This window comes from Cavia porcellus, unplaced genomic scaffold (assembly GCF_034190915.1).
Source record: "Cavia porcellus strain 051 isolate PalLab524CR breed Dunkin Hartley unplaced genomic scaffold, mCavPor4.1 scaffold_4, whole genome shotgun sequence".
Taxonomy (NCBI): domain Eukaryota; kingdom Metazoa; phylum Chordata; class Mammalia; order Rodentia; family Caviidae; genus Cavia; species Cavia porcellus.
In genome coordinates, this window is record NW_026947487.1 from 66652217 (window position 1) to 66677379 (window position 25163).

The 25163-nt window shown below is 36.5% G+C and overlaps 2 protein-coding genes across 7 annotated transcripts in view; one reads left to right on the plus strand and one right to left on the minus strand.

Annotated features, from left to right (window-relative positions):
- Positions 1-20997, plus strand: part of Paqr3 (progestin and adipoQ receptor family member 3) — a 30835-nt gene extending 9838 nt beyond the window's left edge. The window contains exons 4-8 of one of the 3 annotated variants that reach the window (XR_010046941.1): positions 1052-1249; positions 3991-4081; positions 9121-9268; positions 11853-11964; positions 17258-20997. Coding sequence is in view for 2 of the 3 variants with exons in the window: in XM_003477654.5 (XP_003477702.3) it covers positions 1052-1249; positions 3991-4081; positions 9121-9263 (432 nt within the window). In the remaining variant the exon portion in view is untranslated. Of the gene's footprint in view, positions 1-1051; positions 1250-3990; positions 4082-5918; positions 6589-9120; positions 9269-11852; positions 11965-17257 lie in introns of those variants that run through there. The other 2 variants (XM_003477654.5, XM_063247215.1) reach the window with 2 other exon arrangements.
- The window catches only part of Bmp2k (BMP2 inducible kinase), a 120211-nt gene continuing 108338 nt past the window's right edge, over positions 13291-25163 (minus strand). For all 4 annotated transcript variants that reach the window (XM_063247211.1, XM_063247212.1, XM_063247213.1 and 1 more), the window contains one exon: positions 13291-18714. In XM_063247211.1, coding sequence (XP_063103281.1) covers positions 17288-18714 — 1427 coding nt within the window. In that variant the 3' untranslated portion in view covers positions 13291-17287. The remainder of the gene's footprint in view (positions 18715-25163) is intronic.

The window sequence follows — 25163 nt, forward strand, 5'->3', positions numbered from 1 at the left end:
AAGTCCAGAAAGTGAATAGTTCCACATAAGTCGTTGGAGCACAATATATGAACACTTGCCCTCTGTGATGCTTTTCAGTTGCTCATTTAGGTATCCGAATGTCTTGTAAACCCTTCAAGAGTTAATGTTTTTAAGTGAATATTCCATCATGCTCCTTGGCCTCTTCCCCCATCACATATATCCCCTTCCCAAAAAATCTGGTGGTTTTTGTTCATTTGCTTCATTAATGTTTACATGGCCTTGAGGCTAAAAAAGTTGAACTTTTCTCTCCAGCCCTTGTTTACAATTAGTCAGCCATGGAAATGACCTTCTGCAGCTAGTGCTCACGTTTGTATTCTTCAACAGAATCCAAGCCTTATTTTCTCTTTGACTATTCCATTGTCAGCTACTCCATTGTTTCTTAGTACCTCTTCTCTATACTGATGACAGAGTTATCTTTCTAATAAGTCAATTTGAAAAGTGGCTGCATCACCCCATTGTTAAAGATTCTTGTCATTCTTCATAACTGACATCTTTAGTGTCACCTCATCTGCCATTCACCCTCCCTTTTCCACACTTCCCTGTGGCATTTGCTCATACTTTTCCTCAAAATCTTCCCATATGATCTCACAGTTTCCTCAAGACCTAGCTGAGATGTCATCTCCACTGTGGAGAATTTTTAGTTCCTCCAAGGAGAGTTGATTGTTCTCCTTTTCAGTGGTTCCACAACATTTGTTTGTAACTCAGTTACAGCATATATCATGATGTTGTGATTGCATGCTTGTGTCTGCCTCTGTACTATGGAGTCTATGTGTTTACCCTGAGGGTGATTCCACTTTGTATCTACAGAACTTAAATTGTGCCTGTCATACCAGAAGTACTCAGGAGATGCTTTTGTGGGAATAAACGTGGTCTTTGTTGTATAAAATTACATATTTTTAAGAAAGGTCAATAACCCTGCTTGGAAATAAAATGCCAAGCAGTTTTGAATGTGCAATGTAGAGGTCAGAATTATCTCTGCTTTCCCTTGCAGCGAATAGCAGAATTAAAATTTGATTTCCTTTCCTCTTAGTATTGGCGGCAGGTGTACTTGATCACAGTGCTCGCTATGATCCTCGCAGTGTTCTTCGCGCAGATTCACCCCAGTTACCTCACGCAGCAGTGGCAGAGGCTCCGCTCTATCATCTTTTGTTCTGTGTCTGGCTATGGGGTGATCCCTACTCTTCACTGGGTTTGGCTCAATGGAGGAGTTGGTGCTCCTATCGTACAGGTAGGGGGAGCGTATTTATTTCAGAAAAGTGCTGTAACCAGCCCATCTGGCTGGGTTTGTGTCCCGTGAGGAGATTCTGTTTCACTGTATATTAACACCATAATTTTCCCAGCTATATAATAAACATATCTTTGAAAAGTGGAAGTAAAGTCTCACTACAGTTTCTTTCTGAATGTCTTTCTGTGAAATAACACATTTTTTTGCTAATAACTTAGTATGTAAATACCTTAAGTCTTTATCTGTAAAGGAGAACTTCAAAGTTTCTAGCTTTGTCTGCTGGGTTATTGAAAATGCCAATGCTAACCAAAATACAGAACTAGAAATAGGAAGTTGAAAAGGATTTTTTATTTTACATATTGAGTTTGAGGTATATACTGAATAGGCTGTAAAAATAGACATGAATCTGGAATTCAGGAAGCAATTTGAGATTTGTAATAAAGATTCAAAAGTAATATCGTCATGGAAGCTGGGGCTAGGGAAGCATTGCAGCCCACTAAGCGAAATAACTGAGGAACATGGAAAGAGCTGTTAAAGTCAAGTTTTATGGGAGAACAGCTGATAGGCATTAGGAAGAACTTCCGCAAACCCAGTCAGTATTCTTTTTTTTTTTTGTCTTTTTCCTTTTTATCAGTACCAGGGATCGAACTCACGACTGCCTGCTTGCAAAACAGGCGCTTATGCCGCTAAGCTAAATCCCCAGCCCCCCCAGTCAGTATTCTTGAGAAGAGAATTAAAAATACATTTTTAGACATTCTTATAAAAATGTGTTAGAGAATAAATTGGAAATTTTTTAACATAAGTAAATTTGCTAAGAAAGCTGGCAGAAATCATCTATATTTCTTTCAAAGAACAGAAATCACCTAAAATTGTTACTTGTTGCCCTGGGACTCTTGTCTGAAATGCAGAATTTTAAACGCAGACTTACATTCTCCTGTAAGTTGGCAATAGCCTGGTGAAAAGCACTTGTGTGCTGCTGAGAACAAAGGCCATTCGGTGGCAGTGGGCTGCCTGAATGAGAACAGCGGTAATATTTTCTTCATAAAATAAAAGGAAAAAGACAAAAAAAAAAAAAAAATTAGGAAATTGAGAGAAGGTGAGATGGTGGAAATGAAGGAGATAAGTGATTCTGTTATCTGAAAAGCATCCCCTTTGGCACTTTTGATTCCCTGAATGTAAGAAAATAGAATGGGACCATGAAACCCTAAATTCAGTTTTCACCAGAAATGAGTAACTGGTTGTGGATACAGAAATGATTAACATTTTGGGTATGGTGAACGTATCCCTTTTAAACTTACAGTGACAAAAAGACAAGATCTGCTAAGGGGCCAGGAATTTAGCTCAGCAGCGTAAGTGCCTACCTGGCAAGCTCAAGGTCAAAAGGTCATGAGTTCAATCCCCGCTACCAAAAAAAAAAAAATATACCTGTTCTCAGTGGATTTTAGAGAAATTTAGAAGAAAAAAGAGATATTTCCATGTTCAAAAGTCCTAAGATAGAAATATGGCATCAAACAATGGTTATTGGAGGTAGAATTCTGATATGAGCACAGATCATTTCAGTGAGGAAAGCAAAGAAAACTTCAGAGAAATTTTCTAATATATAATTTTCAAAATATAGAAGAGAGGTTTATCAAAGGTAAAGTTATGTTCTAGATCAGTGATGGCAAACCTTTTAGAGATGAGTACCCAAACTACAACCCAAAGCCTACTTATTTGTCACCAGCTACCAACCAACATTGCAATTAAAACTGAATACTGACTGGCAAGCGTAAAGTCATGAGTTTGATCCCTGGTACCAAAACGAAAAAATACACAAACAAAAATTAAATACCACTGACTACTGAGGTTTTCATTTAGAAAAAATAACTCATAATATTATCTTTTGACTTAAAAACAAATAATACATGTGCTGTCGTATCACCACTAGACTGTTGTATCACTTCTAGAATGTTAAGAAATCTGAAGTTGATTAAATCAAAGACTATAGAATTTAAGAAGTTATGAAAATTCTCATGTATTTGAAGAGAAAAAAATTCTTTTTATTCCTTAAATGAATTCTTGGTAAATTAGATTTATAACCAGAATTAAAAACTTACATTTAAGTTATAACTGGCTGATTTTCTCAAGGGCCAGTAAAACTTTTCCAGCAGAGCATTGAACAGTGCGATGGAGAGCTGCATATAGTAGTGCTCCAGAAGATCATTTATCAATGGTACTGGAAAAAGTTTCTATCTTAGGCAGAAATGTTTAGGTCTTTCCTGGCCATAAGTTGTTGGTGTTTAATCTCTTTGCTTGTATTGCTGATAACTGTTCCCAGATGCATTCTACCCTAGGAATTGGACACCTTCAGGATCCTCTGTAGTGCTAAAACTCTGGCTCCTTTAGAAACCTAATGTTAAGGACACCTGCTGTGCTCCATTCTTAAGAAATGCTAACAAAGTGGCTGGGGATTTAGCTCAGTGGCATCAGCACCTACCTTGCAAGCAGGCAGTCCTGAGTTCGATCCCTGGTACTGATAAAAAAAAAAAAAAAAAAAAGATTAAAAAAAAAAAAAGAAATGCTAACAAAGCTTTGGTTACTGAAGTGTATTTATAAAATGGTTAAAATTTAATAATTTTTGACTCCACCATTATACTTATAGGAAGATGAGAATTCAGTAACAGTAGGAAAAATCTGTAAATATATCTATATCTATCTATCTATCTGTAGATACGTATATGTATAAAATATGTTTTACTTTTTAGGACTTTGCATCCCGTGTAATTGTGATGTATGTGATTGCTCTTCTTGCTTTCCTATTCTACATTTCTAAAGTTCCAGAACGGTACTTTCCAGGTGGGTATCTCTTACACTGGTTTTGTAATTTTATTCCAAAATGTATTCTTGAAATAAATGCTTCAGAGAATCAATTTAGATTTATTTTTTCAATATATTTAATTATAAAATAATGCTTCTATACCCAAATATTATCTAAAACTTAAATCTTTTAAAGCTTTCACAAACTTTTCCTGTCAGCCTATCAGTGAGCTGAGTCAGTGGGGTAAAAGGGGTATCATAAAGCAGTAGTTTCCCTTTTCCTCCCCCTTTATGGCTTGTGTTCCTCCCAAAGCCTCATGGAGAATTTGGTACCAGAAAAGTGGTATCACTGGTGTGACTGTACTTTGCCATGTGGTTTAGGAGCCTTGGAAAGTGGTTTGTGGGAAGGGAAGAACTAGGAAAGGTTTGGAGATGCCAACTGAAAAAGTAGAGCTGGAACGCCTCAGGCTGTGCTTAATGGGAGATTCTGGTGAGCTTGGAAGAGCAGAATGCTGATAGAAATGCTGCTGGTAAAGGCCAGACTCAAGAGATGTCTTCCAGGAAGATGAACTGCATTGGCTCTTGGATTCTGATGACGTTTGTTATGCCTTGGAGGAAAGTTTGTCTACATTTTGCTCATGTCCAGATACTCCCTGAAACTAAGATTAAGGATGGAGTACTACTTAAACTGGCAGGCGAAATTTCAAGAGAGTCTAATGTTGAGGTGGCATGGCTCATGTTGTGGACTTTTAGCCAGGTTTATTTTGAGAATCAAGAATAACATGTTAATTACCTGATCTCCTTAGAATTTAACATACAACTACAAAGAGAAATTAAATTGTCTCTAAAGTTGTACGTCAACTAATCGACCTTAGTTAAGTTCAAAAATCTTAAAATAGAAATATGGCATAAGAAGACATTAGTTCTTGAAGATGGAATCTGATATGAGCGCAGAATAATTTAAAATGTGAATTTGGCTAAAAGGAGACTTCAGTAAAACTGGACTGCAAAGATAGAATAGGGGAGGGTTTTTTTGTTGTGTTTTTGGGTTTTTTTTTTTTTTTTTTTTTTTTGTACCGGGGATCGAACTCACTACTATGTGCTTGCAAGGCAGGCACTTATGCCACTGACCTAAATCCCTGTCTCTGAGGAGATCTTGATTGCTAAGAAGGAACAAGAGACAATAAAAGATGGGCTGAAGGCATCACATGAAGCAGCAGGACTTCACCCTTTGCAGCCTCAAAATTGCAAAAGTGAAAAACTTTGCATTGAAAAGAGAACCTCAGAGAACCATGTTCCAGAATGGTAGTAGCATAGGGAAGCTGTTCCTTTGGATTAGATTCAGAGTGCTCAGTGATCCCAGCATGCAACCTCTCAAACCAAAAGAGAAGGAAGCATGGCTGCTCCAGGTGGCAGCAGACCTTGGCATCAATCACGTGGTACATGGAGAATGTAAGAGTTGTAGGGTTAGGAAGGCTTCTACCCAGACTTCAGAAGAAGGCCTGGGAAGTCAGGCAGTGTGCTTAGTGAGGGAAGTATGTGAAGCTGTAGGTGCAGTGCAGACCCCAGAATATTTTAGTAAGCAAGAAGTGGATTGTCCAAAGAATGCTGCCAGGAGTAAGCAAAGCCAGCCAAAGAAGCCATGAGAGTACCACTACAAGATGAGACATAGGTATAGAGCCACCCAAGGGCTTTGCAGTTCACAACTTGCCACAGATTTCCAGGCGATGGTAGATATATAACTATGGGATTTGATGTTTGCCCTGCCGGGGCAAACATTCCTTGATACCCCCACCATTTGTAACTTTTGGAATGGAAATGTCTATCTTATGCCATTGAATGATGGAAGTTTTTAACTTCCTTTTCATTTGTACAGGGACTCACATCTTAAGAGTTTGCCTTAAATCTTAGAAGAAACTTTGGACTTGGACTTTTCAGCAGTGCTGCAACTCTTAGGACATTGACAACTCCTGGAGATGGATTAAATGCCTTTTATATAAAAGGATGTGCATGAGTGGTTGGGGAGTCAGGGACAGAATGTTATAGCGTGTGTCTAGATATGCCTGAAAGCCTCATGCAGTCATAGGTGGAGCTATTTTTAGTTGACTGGATCTAAAGTGTGTAATGCTAGAATTGATTCATGGTGCAAAGCTAAGATCAAGGTCACTGCACTCATATCAGAATTTTATCTTCAGGAACCACTGTCATCTTATGCCATATTTCAAGATTTTTGAGCTTAACTAAGGGTGATTAGTTGACATACCACTTCAGAGAATAACTTAATTTCTCTTTGTAGTTATATGTTAAATTCCAGGGAGATCAAATAATTAACATGTTTCTGGTTCTACTGCTACCATGTGTAGTCTGGATAAGATATGAGGAACAGAAAAAGTCATGGTCATCTCTTATTGCTCTGCTACTTCAGCCCAGCATGAACTGTTTCTCCTCTGTACTGTGTGTCTGCCAAGTCACCCTAGCTTGAAACCAGCAGATTATGAACTGAAACCTTTACAGAATGTGAGCTAAATAAACCTTTCCTTCCTTAACATGGGCATCAGATATTTTGTGTCAGCAAAAAAAAAAAGTAACTATTCATTTCTTTTATCTGTAATTTCACTTTTGCTTCCTGGCACTAGAGCCAAGAAAAAAATTGTTGAGTCTTTCCCAAGATATTCATAAGTTAGTTACTCAAATTCAAAAGGATAGATTTTTCTGTCCTTTTATACAGAGAAAAAAAATTCTGATGGAAAATAATAAAGAGGATACAGTGTAGCATGAACATTCTTTCTTCAAAGCATGTACTTCTTTTGACATGTTAGGTCCAGAGTTAGTTAGATATTTCAGTCCCTGCATGGTCAGCTGGTTTCAGGCAGAAGTGGTATAAGTAGACCTGGGCAGAAGAAAGCTGCTTCTCTTTTGACAGAGAACAGAGAATGTGAAGGGGGGAGCTGAGGGAGGCCACATACCCTTCAAGGCTACACTCCCATTCCTCCACCTCCTCCCACCTGCTAACAGCAAGTCGGCTATAAGCCCCCATGACCCAGTCACCTTTCAAAAGCCCCACCTGTTGGTGCATTAAACTTTGTGGGGACATCTAGTTATAAATCATAACATTCCTCGTCTGAAACATGGAGATGATATTTCTTTCCTGTAGGCATTGTAAAGATAGAAGAATGCACACAAAATCAGTATGGTTGCTAGCCAATAGTAAACATTCAATGCTAGCAATTACTACTATATTAGTGTCCTTTGATTTGGTATAAAATGTAGCTTAGAAAGGGCAGAATGATGCAGATCCAGGAAAGCTTTATTTTTGAATCAAGAATAACATTGAATATCTAAAAAGTGATTTTTTTTTTCAATTTTCAGGACTGAAATACAAACTGCAAACTTGTCCTTCTGGTTTCCTAGGTTATGAGTAACTTGTGCATAGAATTAGATATGGGATTGTGCCACTTGTTGCATGTAATAAAAGGAGAATGGGTCCTCAGGTGTTCCTCTGTGCTTAGGTTTTCACCGCTGACCTTTAAAAATGGAAATACAGACCCTGAGGGTATAAACTCTAGAATTCAGGAACATAAGTGGGGCACACATTTTCAAGGCAACACCATAGTTTTCCTCAAAAAGCAGTTCTGGGAAAATACATTTTTTTGTATCACATTATTAGCAATTCGTTTAAAAATTCTGACATTGGTCACTTTGAAAATTGAACCTGAAAACATACTATGCCATTATGCCTGTTGTGTTTTTAGGCCTTAAAATATTCAAATGACAGGCTAAGAATTGTTTAACTACTGAATACCTATAAAAGTTGAAATGTTAAGTAACTCCAAGTTGAGCTTAACTAAGGATGATTAGTTGACATACAACTTAAGTTTCTCCAAGATGAGCTTGAATTGTAGCATGCTCCCTGTAGCTGTGGGGCTTAGTGCAGATACCTGAGAACTGTTAAGATGTAAAGACCATAAAAACTGATGCCTTTCTGGTTGAAAGTGATAGTTCTACATGTTGAAGGGTAAGCACCTTCTCAGTGTATGAGAGGTGTGGGTCATGCAGACAGTGGGTACTGGGAAATTTAAAAATTTAAACCTAAGAACATAAATTCAGCTCATTAATTTTTTAAAAAATACATAAATATCACAGTGCTAATGATGGGCCCAAGTATCTCCAAGGTGTACATGGTTAGAACTGAATGGATATCTCCTGTTTGTATTGCAAGACAGTCCATTTTATTTGTATTTCTCTTTGTTGCTAAAAATGGGACTATCGATTTCACTAGTAGTCAAAGGAGACCATGCCCTCTGTCTCCAAAAAAGGTTAAGAAGAAAATCCATAAGGATTTAACTTATTCTGTACTAAGTATTATTCTTGGTAAGAAATTAGAAGCACAAAGAGTAAAAGAGAAAAAAGTGTACACTTACATTGTTGTAGCTCAGTATTTTCTTATTTACCGAGAAAAATCAGGCTGCTTCCAACATGTTAATTATCTGATCTTAGAATTTAACCTACAACTACAAGAGAAATTAAATTGTTCTCCAAAGTTGTATGTCCACTAATCAACCTTATCAAGTAGCCCATTGCTAATTGCAGAATTTTGCAGTGTATTTCATTAGAAAGCATAAAATTCAGATGAGCTTTTTCTCCTTGTACATCAACATAAAACAAAACATACTCCTGACAGATTCGTGTCTAAACACAGTATGCATCAGCTCACAGATTCAGGCTAAATCGGTCCAATTTGTAATACTGGTTTCTTTTGCCTCTGTCATACAAGAATTTTTTCCCATTCCACCTGATACGAGACATCAGAGGCAAAAGGTGAAATCCCTGAAATTAAGGAATTAGATTTTAAACACATACTGATAATACCGTTCCTAAAATCTACCTGTGTACTCAATGAATCAAACATCTTTTTTAAACATCTAGGTCTGAATTTCTGTGACTCTTAGGAACTGAAACTTACAGTTTTGTTTGTTTGTTTGTTTGCTGTTAAACCATAGTCCCAAGGACAAAAGTAGAAGTGTTTTAATAGAAAAATAATGCAATCAATATTAATTTCTTTCTGCTCTCCCTTACAGGACAACTAAACTACCTCGGATCAAGTCACCAAATATGGCATATCTTGGCAGTAGTGATGCTATATTGGTGGCATCAGTCCACAGTGTATGTCATGCAGTACAGACACAGCAAGCCTTGTCCTGACTATGTTTCACATTTGTGAATCAGGTATGGCCACCTGATGAATTCAGTTGTTTAAGCAATATATAATGGGGAGTTATATATCCCACTGTTTATAAGGTTTCACTGTTTATAAGGTTCCTATTAGTTTTTTCCTTTCCTCTTGTTTAATATATCATGAGTAATGCTTTATAAAAATGGAAAAATATACTTGGAGATCTGCAGTAATAACTCCTTTACAGACCCTGAAAACTACTAATTTGCTGCTTGTACAGAAAGTGAACATTAGTTGGCAATCATAACGTCTGAATAACAACAATGAATGTGAGACTAGCATAGAAGTAGGATTCATTTTACTTAACACCAGCTTAATTCTCTTAGGAAGGGCTCATCTTCATTGGAAGTGGAGTCACCCTGTCTGATTATTTTAATAGAAAGTATTTTCATTAAATAATGAAATTGAAGTGCCTAATCAAGGTGAACATTGTTACAACCTGTGCTTAATACAAGCTAAGATAGTGATTTTAAATAATCACAGCCTTTACACATTTTGTGAGAAATTGGCACTTAAGGTATCATTTCCTTTAGCTGTAGGTTCTACTTTTCTGAGAAATACTAGTTTTCCAGAACAAAAACCTTAAACTTGTCCTTTGAGAGAGGTATTGAGAAAAGGAAAATAATAGTTTTCTGATAATAGTTGCATTAAAATAGAATAGCTAACTAACAAATTCTGTGGTCTAATAACCAATTCAGCCACCTAAGCCTTTTATTTCTAAATATTATTTGATTCCATGTAAACTGAGTTCTTGAGAATGGATTGCAGAAGACTCTGATGCAGAAATCCAGAATAGCTTTCACCTTTCTAAATTTATAGTTCTGTATTTCATGATGATGGGGATTTTGTTATATGGGTGCTACTCTTAAGGCTGTAGGGTCTGCATGGTTGTCTTGACCCTAAAATGAACCTTAAGCCTTAGAACAAATTCTTGCAGATACCACATTTGATGAGATTATTCACCAGTGCTCTAGTTTTATGGATGCATTAGCATTACATTGATAAACTGATACAGTATAATTTGGACCCAAAGCATTAAACTTGTCCTTTTTGTTTATACTTTAAAAATACATGTTGCTTCCTGTCAGAGTAAAATGCCCTTTTGTTGTTCATATGCATAAATTAAATCCCATAAAGCAGATATTCATAAACCTCGTTTATTGGAATATACCAAAGTTTCTTAATCAGTTGACAAGCAGTTCTGTTTGCTGTTACATTTTTTAACTGAGCATCACAAGAAAGACTGATTGATGTTGAAGCTTATTCCAAAATGCCTTTTTTGAATATCCAGTATTAGGAAAGCAACTTTAATGTACCTCAATAATGCATGTATAAAATGTGTTTCTTTCCACTATAGTGTTTTGGGAATATAAATTGCCCATACTGATATTTCATAGATTCTGTTAGAAAATAACCTCCCATTTAACAATAGGTTAAGGGTTCACTCTGGCATATCCTTTGTGATCATGGAATGCTGTGAATGGCTATTGTACACATAAAACCACAACTTTGATTTGTATGTTAAATGTTAGAAGATTTTGGTGCAACAGTAGGACTATTTCCCTAAAACACCCTATATTGGCTTACATGACAATGCTTTAAGCAGACGTTTTGTCATTTTGGTCAAAACAAAATACATTAAGTACATAGTTAAGATACCAAATTAAAAATAAGAGGGAAGTTCAGGTACTTTTAGATTGGGACCATTTTTCTTTTAAAATCTTCTTAAAATGAAAAGAAAAAACAATGTTGACTTTTACTTTCAGTCTTCAAAATTCCTGAGTGTTTTTTTTCGTTTTGTTTCTTTTTTGGTCACAGTATATACGTGTACTACTTGTCGCCTGAGTTAACATAAAAATAGCATAGAGTCTTTCAAAATTAGTATTTCTTTGAATATAAAAGGAAGGCATATAGGTCTAACTAAATTATTCTAATAGGCAGAATTATTCTAAACAAACATTTCAATGTTTTATGAAAATACTAAATACTATAAGAAAGCTATCTTCTTTCATTATCACAATGAATGATGTATTTATTGTAAAGTTAGGAATGAATGAATGTAGATTGCCCTCAACTATAAACACTTCTGTATGTCAGTATTTATCTACCACCTACTGTGTGCACAGCACTACTGGTGACATTTTTAAGACATTAACATTAAAGAATAAAGTTGCCTATAAATTCCAGCCTTGTAATAATGTATACTTTATTTTTATCAATTTATTAAAGACTAAAAGTATACTATCCAGCTACAGTACTAAGAAAGACTAGTTTTAGTTGTACCTATGTGTAAACAGTAAAAGGTCTTTATGTACAGACTTTACATTTTAAAATTACCTATGGCTGTTTTAAATCATAGCAATTTATAGGGTTATAGTTAATTCTTCAAACAACAATGCTTTCCAGGTATGAAGCCGTTTTCAAATAGGAAAGTAGTGCTTGTCTTTTACACTTGAGTGCAATTCAATAAACTGCATGATAAAATATGTATTATGTAAATAAACTGAGTTTATTAAATATATTAAGTACTGCTTGTCATTCTTTATAATACGTAACAGCTTTAAAATCATATTTTAGAATCAGAAATGAAGAATCAGGGTCACACCTTACGCCATCCCTCCTGGACAGAGTAACTGATTGGAAGATTGTGATTGACTGGCAGAAGGGTATACAACTCTCCATTTGGCAGGTACCTACTAGAGATGTACTTTGCCCTGTATTAAATGTCAAGGGCAAGGCCTGCACTCCTGGACTCCTGCCAACTGCTGTACTGATTAGGTCCGTACTCACCCCAAGTCAACCCTAGTAGTTTCATCCCAGTCAAAGAGTGGGAAGGATCCACTTAGCTGTTACAGAAGTGCCTTCCATACCCATTATTACAGTCACTGTGTTTATACTGAAGAGGTGTAGATGCTCCAAGGTACTGAGGTACATTTCAATTTAGTGCCGCACTCCTGCATGTTAATGGGATAATGATCCAGAGCTAAAATTCCCTTTAAAAAAATTTTTTTTTCTTAAAGGAAGAATTAGCAGGAAGACCCTCTTATGAGTCTTTATATCCTCAGCAGCAAAACCCAATCACTATTAAGGCCTTAAACTGCTATACTGCCTAGTATCATATAATCTCATTTGTGCCAGCCATCTAAACTTTTTAAAATATGCAACAAATTAAAATTGCAAAGCTCATGCCTTCAAAACAAGACTACTGTCTGCATGCTACATACACTGCTTGAGCTTCCTTAAAAAGGAATTATTGAAAACAAATTTAACATATTTTCCCCTAAAATATTTACCCAAATTTGAACAATGATGCATTGTAAATTGCTCTTTTATATAACTTTTCTAATCATTTCAGTTTGCTGCTTTGGGTTATTCATTAAAAAGATACAAAGCCCATATTCTTCACATAACTTTAGATAAATGTTACTGCTACAAAAAAGAAAAAGTCATTCATAGCAGATAAGGCGAATCTTCCTTTTTGCTGAGAAACTGTCACAAGCTACCAATCAAGACTCCAGTTTGTGGAAAACACTTTGCAAAATGGTAAGGCAGCTTGACACCACTCTTCGTCCATCAATCCACTAAACAGGTTTTTCTCTCTAAGGTGCCAAAGCCTCTTTTCTGACACAGTCAAGGAGTTATTTAACCAAAAAGTTTTAACAGTTGTATATTAAAAGTCTTTTGGGAGTTTTAAAATTAAAGTATAAATAATACAAAAACTATGCCAAATGAGTTATTTAAAAGGCACTTCAAGATATTTCTGCCTTGCTATCATCTCTGTATCAGTAACAGTTGTGACTAACATAATTGTGCTACTATTCTGACTGCAAAAATTTCAGGTCAAAATGGGTTTTCGTAGTTAAACTATAAGCTTCTTCAGAACAGGTATCCAGTCTTATTTTGTATTCACTAGCTGCCACACCCTTAATGTGTATAGTGTGAATGAAAGAACTGAATAGAAGTTTATATCCAAAACTTTAATAAGACAAATAATGAAAAACTCCAAAATCACTGATTATAAAGAATAGGCAATCCATTGGGGATTTATTGCATTTAAAGAAAGCAGATTATTAAAACAAGTATGATAAATACAGTAAGAAAATAACTTTAAATTTCAAACAAAGTGAATCAGGGACAGAATTCAAGAATAAGCAATGTAAAGAAAATAAAGTAATAAAATTAGTGCTTCATTAGGTTTTGGGGGAAAAGCAACTGATTCCATCTCAAGTTTCCCAGCTGTATTTTAAGACTAAAGATACTTTAGCAAGTACATTTTACAACAATTAGAAATACATAAAGATGTAAATCGGGTTTATTTAAAGGTAAAATTATTGGCTTAGTGGTACATAAAAGGCTTCAGAAATTCAAGTTTAACAAAAATGGAAGAATAATCAAAGAAAGTGCACTTAAAGCTGTTTGCCAGCAATTAAAAAGTAGCCTCTATATTGCTATTAGATGACTTTTCAATCACAGAGAACAGTAATAAAAACAATTTATTTCAAAAGTAGTACTAAAAATTTTAAAACAAAAATAACCCCAAAATGATAATCCTTTGCATTTTCATCATTTACTTTCTTCTTTTAGTGGCTTTTGTAAACCCTCACTATGAATGAATGTTCTTTTAGATATGATTGTAGTTGCAATTCCATTTTTCTTTAAATTCACATTAACTCCACAGGAGAGCGATGTGATGTGCATGTGTATATATATTTTTAATCAAAACATAAAACACTACTGAGTATAAAAGTTTTCAAATAAACTATCATTTGTTATTCTCACAGTAGATATGTCATCTAATTCTCACAGTAGACTGTCAACTCAATAATTGGACCTAAAATGGTAAGAGTAGTTTTGCCAAAAAGAGGAAAAAACCTTACATTCTACATATATTAAAACAAATGTACCCAAACTCCTCAGATCTAGTGATATTAATACATTTGTACCTTCTAACAGTGCTTATGTGAAGTACCAAACCTAAAAACCAAACCCAGCAGAGTAGCTGAGGAAGAGAATTGCTCTTCCTGATGAACACCAGCACAGAAAAGTGAGCTCCACTTTTGTCTCTTCTGCCAGCATAACAAGAACAGCAGTATCACTGCTAATAAAAACAATACACAGGGTCATATCCAAAGCTACACCTATCTGCAAGTCCAGATGATGTCCTAACTATGCTCCATATACACAAAACCACAGATGGTGGAGGGCTGCAATTCTGAATGTTCTAATCAGTTACGTTTTCACCCACCTGCATCTTCTCCTATTTTTTTTGTCCAATTTTTGTGTCTTAATGCATAATGTCCTCAATTTGCATAAATCTTCTTAATACTAACATTGTATTGAGGTGATACTAGGATCGTTAAGCAAATGGTCTATTTTTTAAAAGGTAATTAAAAATCAAGCACTATTAAAGCTGTTAGAAAACAACTTTGGCCTCAGATTTTTGCTAGCTTCATATTACTTCTCTTAGTGATGTTCAAGTATAGCAGGTGTAGAGTTAGGACTACAATGCATCCTGAGGGCACAGGGCTTATCTACATAGGAAAATAATCCCAAAATAGTGCCAAACTTTTGCTGAGCACAGTGTGCCAGGTACTATGTTAAATGCTTTCCCGTATCTGGGGAGCTTAACTGTCACAAAGAAATTACCTAGGCCACAAGCTGTGACACGTTGACCATGTTAGGGGGAGGTGATGAGTGAAAATGTAAAGTGTGTATCTTTGTTCTTCAGGAAAATGCCTCAAAACAAAAGAATTTTCCCATTTCTATCTCACTGAACAATCCTAGATCTTTCCCCCAAGCAACAATCTCTGAAGAGGAAAATCAACAGGATATGCTACAAAAAGCAAGACAGTAAATATTTTAAATTGTGGCAGAGCTGTTTCCTTAGAATTTATCCAACAATGTAAGCCAAAAGGTCTACATATATTGGTGTCTGGATTATTTAAAATTATTCAGTGTACTGAAAAGCTAGTAAAATTAGGTATTTTTTTCCCATGGAGACCTCATTACTTCAGCTCTCCTTCTAAATGATAAACTCCTGAGGTCTAGCACAGACCAACGATTGTTAATAGTCAAGCATATTGTGTACACATTAACCAACAGGTTTCCATTTTAAAAATTTGATACAAACCTACTATACTTCATGAATTTCCACTTGACTTTTTAAAGAACATCTACTTGAACATTTGCATTAGCAGTATTAACCTGAGAATTGGGAGGGAAAAAAAAGGTGCAAACATATTTACCTTTGGCACAGAACAACTGGTGCAGTACAGCTCTAAAAGCGCAATTGTGAGTAGTAATATACTGCTTGGTCAGCCTCTGCTGCACTGTGATTCATGGATCTTCCCCCCCCCACAAATTTCTGAGTTACCATACAGGGAACAAAAGGAAGCAATCCAAAGTGAACTATACTTTGCTTCCTTTCAAGTTCAGAACTGAAAACAGACAAGTAACTTATCCTGTTAAGGTATTATAATTGTGATTCTACTAAGATTATTCATAAAATACATTTTAATTGGGTGCAAAGAATTAATTTAAAATATAGCAACCAAGGAGAATGAGTTGAAAAGTCCCCCCCTTTGTAAATAGCTTTACAGTTCTAGAAACTTCCAAATGTTAAGCTGATAGTGAAAGACAGTTAATAACATACAGAAAGCTTAGATACCGTGTTCACATTAATCCATATATGTAATTACTATCATTAAATTCTATAAAATCTCAAGTTCCTAATTAGGATTTGTGGTGTTTAAAGGAAAAAAAAAAAAAGGCCATGTAGTAGCAGAATCAGATGCTAGCCCTTGCCCTCTCATTTGTCACTCCATTTTTAGGTCTGGCGCCAGGGCAGAGGTAATTACAGCAGGAATCAGTCCTGCCTGTAAGGCTTTGTGGGTATCTGCTCTGTGTACTTTATTAAAACCACCCCAACCTCCAAATCGAAAGAAGCTAATTGTTGCTCATGACTTGGGGAACATATGATGAAGCTGGTAATAAAGCACATTATTTAAAACAACATGATTTGACACTGTAAACATCTTTAAAATTCAGGGTTTCAACTACATTTTCTCCGAAAATTTCCATGTACCCTTTATTCCTCAGGTTTTTTTTTTCAGTATCTGCTTTACTAGGGACATGATAAAAGGTTTTGGCAAGAGGCAACTTAAAAACAACATAAAATGTAAAGTACTGAATGTTTTTTCATTCTTTGTATCATTTTGTTTCAAATGCCAGATATTTCTCTACATTTTTGTTCTAGGCTTCTATTATTCTGTATTTTTTAAATTAATTTCTTAATTGACAAAAACTGTGTATACCAACATATTTTTAAATATGTGTATGTTGTGGAAGGGCAAAATTAAGCTAATCAACATATATATAATCACATAATTATCATTAGATATTCCATATTAATGGCACTTGTTTTTAAAATGCAACAGTTTTTTAGGCACAATAGTTACTTCTGGCTCTGCTTTGTAGAGAAATGAATATGAACTGACATCTACACTGTCCAAATAGTTATCTTCCTCATTCTTTCCAAGCTAGGTTGTTTTCATTGTGTGAAAATTCACAAATGTAATGTATGTACAGATTAGCCTACTTTTAAATGCTGTGTCTGGAATGAACCTAGATATGCACTAAGTGACACTTTGATACCAAGAATAATGACACAGCTTTCCTGTCCCTTTGCAGTGACTGCACACTTGCAAAGGTGCTATGAGCTTTCCCTGCAAGTGCCCTCTTGCATTTCTGTGTCCCAGTGTCAGCACCAGAAAGCCATCAGAGCTATCAATTCAGAATTCAGCTCCTTTTTCTCCTACTTGGAAGAAGCATCCAGTTACTACCCTGTAGGGAGACTTCTTTTTTCTATTTGGTTTATTTAAAAATCACTATCTGGATTAACTTGTAAGAATGAATGATATAAAGAGCTTTACAAATAAATTTTCTTTAAAATTCATAAAACTATTCATACTCTTTTGAAACAGGAGTTAATGCCAAGAATCCATCAGAAGTATCTACTGTTTAGAAGGAAATGGAGCAGCACCAAATGGGTCTAATTCAACTGGTTGGGACTGTTGGGACTGATGTGGCGTGATGCTTTGCACCACAAGTTCTGTAAAGGGCACGGCACCAAAGTCATCCATTTTCAACGCATCGGCACTATGGAATGACCCATGCAGCGAGTTCTGCCTTGGCCGCCCAGGCAGGACGGTATTGTGATCAGCACAGATGTCACTCAGGCCTTGGTGTGACTGGTGCCACGGCAGGTCTGGAGGATGGAAGGGCTTGGCACCAAAGGGGTCCAACAGACTCTCCTCAGATTGTAGGACACTGCCTCTGTCTTTCCCATCATTCAGCGCCATGCTAATGTTCTCCTTGGAGTCTGAGATGGTTAAAAACTCATTGCTGCTTTGAGAGTCTCGGTGGCCCACTTTTTTGTGCCTGCGAGCCCTCTCTGGAGTGCGGTAGGTAGGCTTCAAAGTCTTCTTTGTGCTAGTTGGTGTGCCATGGTGCCGCTTGCCATTACTTTTGGACACATCCTGCTTCGTGCGCCTTTGGCGAGAGGACAGTTTCTGTAAGCTGCGCTGTTTGACTTTTTGCTGCTGACTCCCAGTTATTTCCTCAAAGGGCACAAGCCCAAAAAGGTCCTCTTTGCTTTCACTTTTATTTGCAGATGTGGGAAAGGGCTGAAAGGGAGTGGAGCCAAATATATCTACACTTTTGGGACAACTGGTCAGAGTGTGTGCCTTGGGCCCCGCTACAGGGCAACCCTGTATATTTACTTTCTTGCCGAAGGGTGCCTTTGTGAATACATCAAACTCCTCTTGCTCTAGCCCTACAGTAGGAAATGTCTGTTGAGAGAGGTTCTTTTCATTCTCTCCTTGCTGGGATTGTTGAGTGTGAACTGCAAAGAAGGGGACAGCGCCAAATACATCAAACTCCTGTTTGTGAGTGTCCACTCCAGCATCAACGGCTAAGTGAACTGGAGTGAAGATTGCTGCAATAGGGTCTTGGGGTCCACTCCCCAGTTTGTCTCTGCAGACAGGACTCATGCCACTGTACTTTGTTTTAGCCTGCTCATATTCAGAATCCGAGCTATGTTTTTCTTCTTCTTCGTCTTCAGAATCCATGAGGAGAGGCCTATGACCCAGATTTTCTGGTTCAGTATCATCATCATTAAAATCTCCTTGTTCTCCCTGAATTTCTTCATCCTCTTGCTCTTCCTCTTCACTGCTCTTAGGAGAAGGGGGATCCGATTCAAAATCACTTTCAGAGTCGTCATTTCCCTTTTGCATTCGATCCTGTACTGACGAATTCTCTGAAATTTTCTTTCCAATCTGCTGATCTTTAGGTATTGGACTTGCTTTACCATTCCTAATAGGGTATGCAGTGTTAACATCTTGATTTGTGTTTAAATGTTCAACTTTCTTTTCAGGAGAACCTGCAGGTTCAAAGGAAAAATATTAAAGCATTCCAATGTATTTCAAAATCTATTTGCATCAAACATGGCATTATATATCCCTCATACATTTCCTCAAAAGAAGGTCAATTCTTGTCATTATACTCTTAAGAGATCTTAAGAGATTATCAGGTCCTTTAATGCAGACAGACATAATCACCCCTGGACCCTACACCCTGCCTACTTTTCACAGACCCCCCTCAACAAAATTTTATTTAGAGCACTCTTCTCCCCACCCTCAAAGCACCAACTGCTTTCTCAGCTCCTACATTCCCCAAGCAACCTTATGCTTATGTTTCAAATCTATTAAATTTTTCCAAAAAGACAGATTGGTATGAATAGCTTGTTTGCCTGGATAGGTGTTACACTGATTTTGTTAAATCAGCATTTTTCTTTTTGAAGTTAGGATCTTTTATGTAGAGTTTGCATGAGGGCATCCACATCCTTGACAGTCTGTCATAGCAGAGGACAGATACTAGACAGAGACTGCACCATAGACATGTACCTTCTCTGGCTGACACACTGTCCATTAACTATAGCACTATACTGTAAGACATTATATTAAAGCATATGTATTTTAACACAGATCCCGCCATCAGGCTATTATGTGACTGGCAATAAAATTACACTAAAGAAACAGTGCTTTGCAATTTATCTGGTATATAATAAATATAGCACATTAATTTACATGTAAATTACTGCCTTCCCAATACATTGGTATACTGGATTGATTTTTCCAGAAATGATAATCAATTTGTATTGGCTCATTCACACAATTATTAATCCTTTCCCTTTAACTAAGATGAAATATTTTCAAAACAATTAACTGGGGCTAGAAGTATAGTCTGTAGTTAAGAAAATGAATTAGGTTTTGATGGAAGGACCATTACTTTTCCATTATGAACATGGTGGTCTCCAACATATGACTGCTTCAAGCTCTTGAAAAGTCAGCTTGTCTTCCTCCAACTCTGATGGTAGTCTTTTTTTTAAAAACTAGTATCTCTGGAAGGTACCAATGACAATACTGGCGACTGAATCTATGGCCTTCACACTGAGCTACAGGCCCAGCCCTCTTATTTTTTATTTTGAGACACTTTCACTAAACTGCTCAGTCTGGCCTTGAACTTGCAGTTCCCCCATCTCAGCCTCCCAAAGTAGTGAGATTACAGACATGTACCACCATGCCCAACCCTTAAATTTGTTCTCCAGGGCTGCTGTCTTTCTCTGTGTCCTCTTCCCAGTCTACACTGATTGCCAGGTTTAACCTGTATCTTACACCTGAGTTCCAGACTCAGATCTCTAATACTCAGAAATACTTACCCTACTGTAGCCTCAAACTCAGTAATTCCAAAAGTGATCATCTTTCCTCTCAAATGTGTTGTTTACCAGTTCCTTCTAAGTTAGTGGGCAGCAGATCTACCTACGCAGGACCTCAGATTGCCAGATATCAGATCATCTCAGTGTGGCGTTAGTCTGTTCAATCTGTTTTCTCCCCTCCTTCCACTTAGCTGTTCATTCCCTCAGTACCTCTCACCGTGTATCTCAGCCTCATAGTTGCCTCTCTGCCTCCTGACCCACAGTCCTCACACTCCTTTAACCAGAATAATTGTTCTGAAACGCTCTTTGTGCAGCTGGCTGCGTAAAATCTTGTGGTTGTCTCAAGTCCCAGCCCACAGCATACCACAGGGTGTGCTTCTGAATTCTGTCCTGCAACATCAGACCCTAGTATCTCCCTCAAGGGTATCCTTTATTATAGCCATACCCAAAGACTCTGTCTTCAAACTCAGGATTCTAATAGCTGTCTGGCCTCTTCATACTTGCTGTCAGTAACTCAGGAATGGAATAGATTTGGGAATCAAGAGACAGCTGCTATCTTCTATCTCCCCAGGGTAATACGGCAGCTCAGTAATGAATGCCTTCTACCTTTCCTTGTCTACCTGAGTCTCTTGACTAGAGCAGTATTTCAAGACCCAGAACTCTTCACAGCCACCAGTTTGAAAAAGTACCTATTCTCTACATGGTACTCCTGATGAACCTAGTACAAACCTTCATTGTAGAACCTATACTCCATAGTACCTGCAAAAGTTTCCTTGTCTCTTATCATTACTGTTTATTACATTTTCTTTTATCATTTCCCTCTATTCCCAAGCATTATACTGAGTCAATATGAACCAAGTGACTACTCTGAGCTCACCAACTATATTCAGAATATAAAGTTACAATGAAGAAAAATAAAGTATATCTGGAGATATTTTTACCTCAGAATTCAAGTGTTCATGTTTTCTTATTTAATTCAAAAACACTTTGTGGGACACTTTACTACAAGCTACACATTGATGATAAATTAGTGAATAAAACAAAGTAAACATTGTGAAAGTAAACACTAACTAGGGCTGAGACAACAGTGTGTGGGGGGAGTGGGAGCGTACACCTCTTATGGGCAGTGGATGAAAGGCTTCCCAAGAAGCTAAGAGTAGAGTAGAAGGGGGCCAGCCATGCAAAGGAGAAGCCAGAAGCTGCCTAGATCAAAGCAACAGAAACATGAAGCACTAACAACAGGCCAGTGGGAACAGGGCACAGTAAGCAAGGGGGCTTCTATACAGGATGAGCAGGAAGGCAAAAGATAGCCCAACTCCTGACAGTTCCTGTGAGGCCAGGAAAGGAGTCTGCATTTCATTAAAAAAACAAAACAAAACCTGAGTTTAGCTTTAAAGTGAGTATAATTAGATTTACATCCCCAAAAGATGGGCGACTGCTACGTAGGAAAGATTAGAAAGGTGGAAAAAAGTGTGGATGTGGAGACGGTAGCAGGGAAATGGGCCTTAGTGGGTATCTGTGTCTACACTAACATGTTGAGGAGTTGCCACCTTGCAGAGCGTATGGAGAAATAGCCAAAAGACTAAGAGGAGTTCACCTGGAGGAGAATATCAAAGACAACACAACACAAAACTGGCTCTTCCATGTAAAACACAGAAATTAGCAGATGAACAGGAAACTGCAAAGCAAACTAAAAAGTACTAGGAGGACCAAAACCAGGAGACTACAATACCATGGAAGCTGAGAGAGGACAGCGTTTCCAGGGAAAAAACTGGCTAACAGGCCCGATGGTGTGCAGAGGTCCCACAAACTGAGGATAGGAAATACCCATTGGATCTGGTCCTCTTTTACAGTTCGCTGGCAACTCTGACTCTAATGGTGATGCTAAAGCAGTAAGTGAGGAAGAACAATCTGGACATTAATCTTAAATACAAATAAAAGCTGAACCTCCTCCTTCAAGCCAGCTACAACAACCCTGGATAGGTCTCACAGTCCACCTATCATTCACTCTCCACTGAAAATGAAATGGGTACAAATGTGTTTCAACATACAGACATGCCTGAGTGGGACTGTTACAGCATACTGCCACCATACCAGAATCTTCTGATGTTCAAGTCCCTCACAGCATGGCACAGTATTTAAATATACCATTCACATCTGCTGGATACCTTAAATCTTCTCTCAATAATTCATAGTACCTAAATTCAATGTAAATGTTGTATAAATAGTTGTTATACTACATCATGTAGGGAATAAGAAAAAGTCTGTTCAGATATAATTTTCTAAAAATATTTTTTGAGTTTTGAGGATGTGATTCTGTGGTACAGTTCTTGCCTTTTATGTGCAAGGCCGTAGATTTGATCCCAGAACCACAAAATTAATTAATTTTTTGATTTTTTAGAAAATTAATTTAATTTTTTTAGAAAAAAATTAATTCATGGTTGAAACCAAAAATTCAGAGGGCCTAACTGTATTTTAAGGCCTTTATTTCTACTCCATAGGCACAAAAGACTGTTCAAGTAAGTTTATACTTTATAAAGTTGGTTACAATGTACCTATATTTTAAAATGTGACCTCTGGCTAAAAGTGCCACAAACTTTTATAATCCATTTCTTTGCTAAACATATTCCTATAATTTAAAAAACAAAATCTGCATAGTCCTATTACTATTTCTGAGGACAGATTGCTTCTGTACAGTTGTTAAATAATACACATTTGATTTACTATGAAATTTAATCAGGATTATTGCACTGCTAAAGTTAATTTCCCCAAAGTAAAGCCTAAATATGTTCCTTCATAATTCAATATATCCTAAATCCTAATAATCTCCATATTTGCTGAGATTTGTATTACTGACATAAAAATGGTGCTTTTGTAAGCAGGTGGGAAGGGAGCTATAATACTTAGAATAAGCACTAGAAACTTGCATTTGTAGCCTCAATAAATGTTTGTATTATATCAGTTACATTTTTTCTCTATTAAACACTGTAAAATTTAATACAGTGATCAATTATTTTCATTTTTGGTTCTAAGTAGGGCACTTCTCTCTCCTTAAATGTAGTGGAAGGATATTTTGATAGAATTACTTTTACTCAGCCAATATTCTTTGTTTGGTGCCTTGGAACTACAAACTAAAACTTTCACCTCTTCTGAGTGTCTTAGCAAGATACATTTTAATCAGTGACACTGAAGCATGTTTATGCAGTAATTAATAAACAAATGATACGCAAAAATCTATGTGAATGGCTAGTATTTACAAGCAAATCTTAGCAAAAAGGTTAATCAATTGAGAGCTGTTACTTCAACCCATTCCCCAAACAAGTCGAACATTAGTCAAACAAGTAGACCATTAGTCAAAACACAGCATTAATATTTTCAGTGAAAAATTCAAAATAGTGAATATGTTAATATACATGTAAAAAATATGAAATAAAATTTTTAGGTAGCTTAGATGCCAACATTCCAAAAATACTTTTTGTTACTTTTAAATACAAATGAACATTTTCAAAGATTCAGTGTATGGTGAATTCAATTATGAATTTACTTTCAAAACCTTGACTTATAATACTCCACAACTGAAACTTCAGAGATCATGTAAGTAATAATGATCTAAACTACTTCTTGAACTGAGGGAACACATTCATTAACTTATCACAAGCATGTGAGCCAGAATGCAGGGCTCAACAGCTAGTAATATAATGCTCTTTGAATTTTTCATGTCTACCAGATTACACTATCTGAAATAACAATAAAGCCTCAAATTCATGAGGTTTGGTTTGATTGCTAGAAAAACATCCAAAATTCATTCAGATCCAAGCCTGAGAATAAAATCAATGACTACCACAAAAAATGCAGATTTGCACAAATTAGCAAGAACAGAAGTAGTAAGTTACGAAGTCTTAAATCTTCTGGTATACCGTATAAAGTACCAAAATACTTTCAACTTAAACTGCTAAGACAGGTATCCCTGAAGCAAATGTCAAGAGTACTAGTACTTAACGCTGATTAAAACTATTCACTGTTTTACTTTACATTCCTTATATATAATTACAAGACAGCCATTCAAAGCTAATAATTTAATGCTCTGATTACTCAGAAATCTCCAACTGAGTGATCTCAGTAACGTAACAAGAATTTATTAAAGTAAAATGACACAATTTGCAAACTGTCTAACATACTTCCCTTCAACAGCAGAGGATGTTAAATAAGTGTTCTTTGATGGTCTGTGTAATTTGGAATTATACACTAGTATCTCAAGTTTTCACGAAGTAAAAAAGCAAAACTACCTATCTCATAAATTTGTAACAGGGATTGAAGTGAAAATACATGAGAAGTGTGTAAAACAGTGCTGGTATGTTTGTAGATACTTACCAAAAATCTACTATTATTGCTATTATATAATAATTTAGGGGCTGGGGATTTAGCTCAGCGGCATAAGCGCCTGCCTTACAAGCAGGCAATTGTGAGTTCGATCCCTGGTACCGATAAAAAGGAAAAAGACAAAAAAAAAAAAAAAAAATTAAACCAGAACCTAACTATACAGTACTAACAAATGAATCAGAGCATTGAGGAAGTAACACTGTCAGGTGCACAAATGTAATGCCACAAGCTTTTCATATAATCCCTCTTAATTCCCCTCATTTAGGCTTATACAGTAGGGTAAAAACATTCTGTAAGATTTGCTATGATTTGTTTGTTTTGAGACAGGGTCTAGCTATGTAGTTCAGGCTGGCTTTGAACTCAATATGTAACCCAGGTTGGACTCAAACTTGGGAAAATCCTCTGGCTCAGCCTTCCAAGTGCTAGGATTACAGGTGTGGGAGGCCATACCCAGCTCAGCTATGATCTTTCCTAAAACTTTTTCTCTTCCATCTTATTAACCACATCTTTAAAAGCTTCCCTCATTTCATATCACTGTCATGACTTCTCACCATTTCAAAGATGTACACTGTTACCACTGAAAATTTAAGTTCTTGTCTTTTCTTATTTCCACTTTTTAACTGTGATAACATTAATGCTGTTTCAGTGTTCAGTCAACTAAGTTTTGTAAAAGCATACCACACAAAAGGACTTGCAAAGCATGCCCAACTTTAGTGTTTATATCAATATCTAAA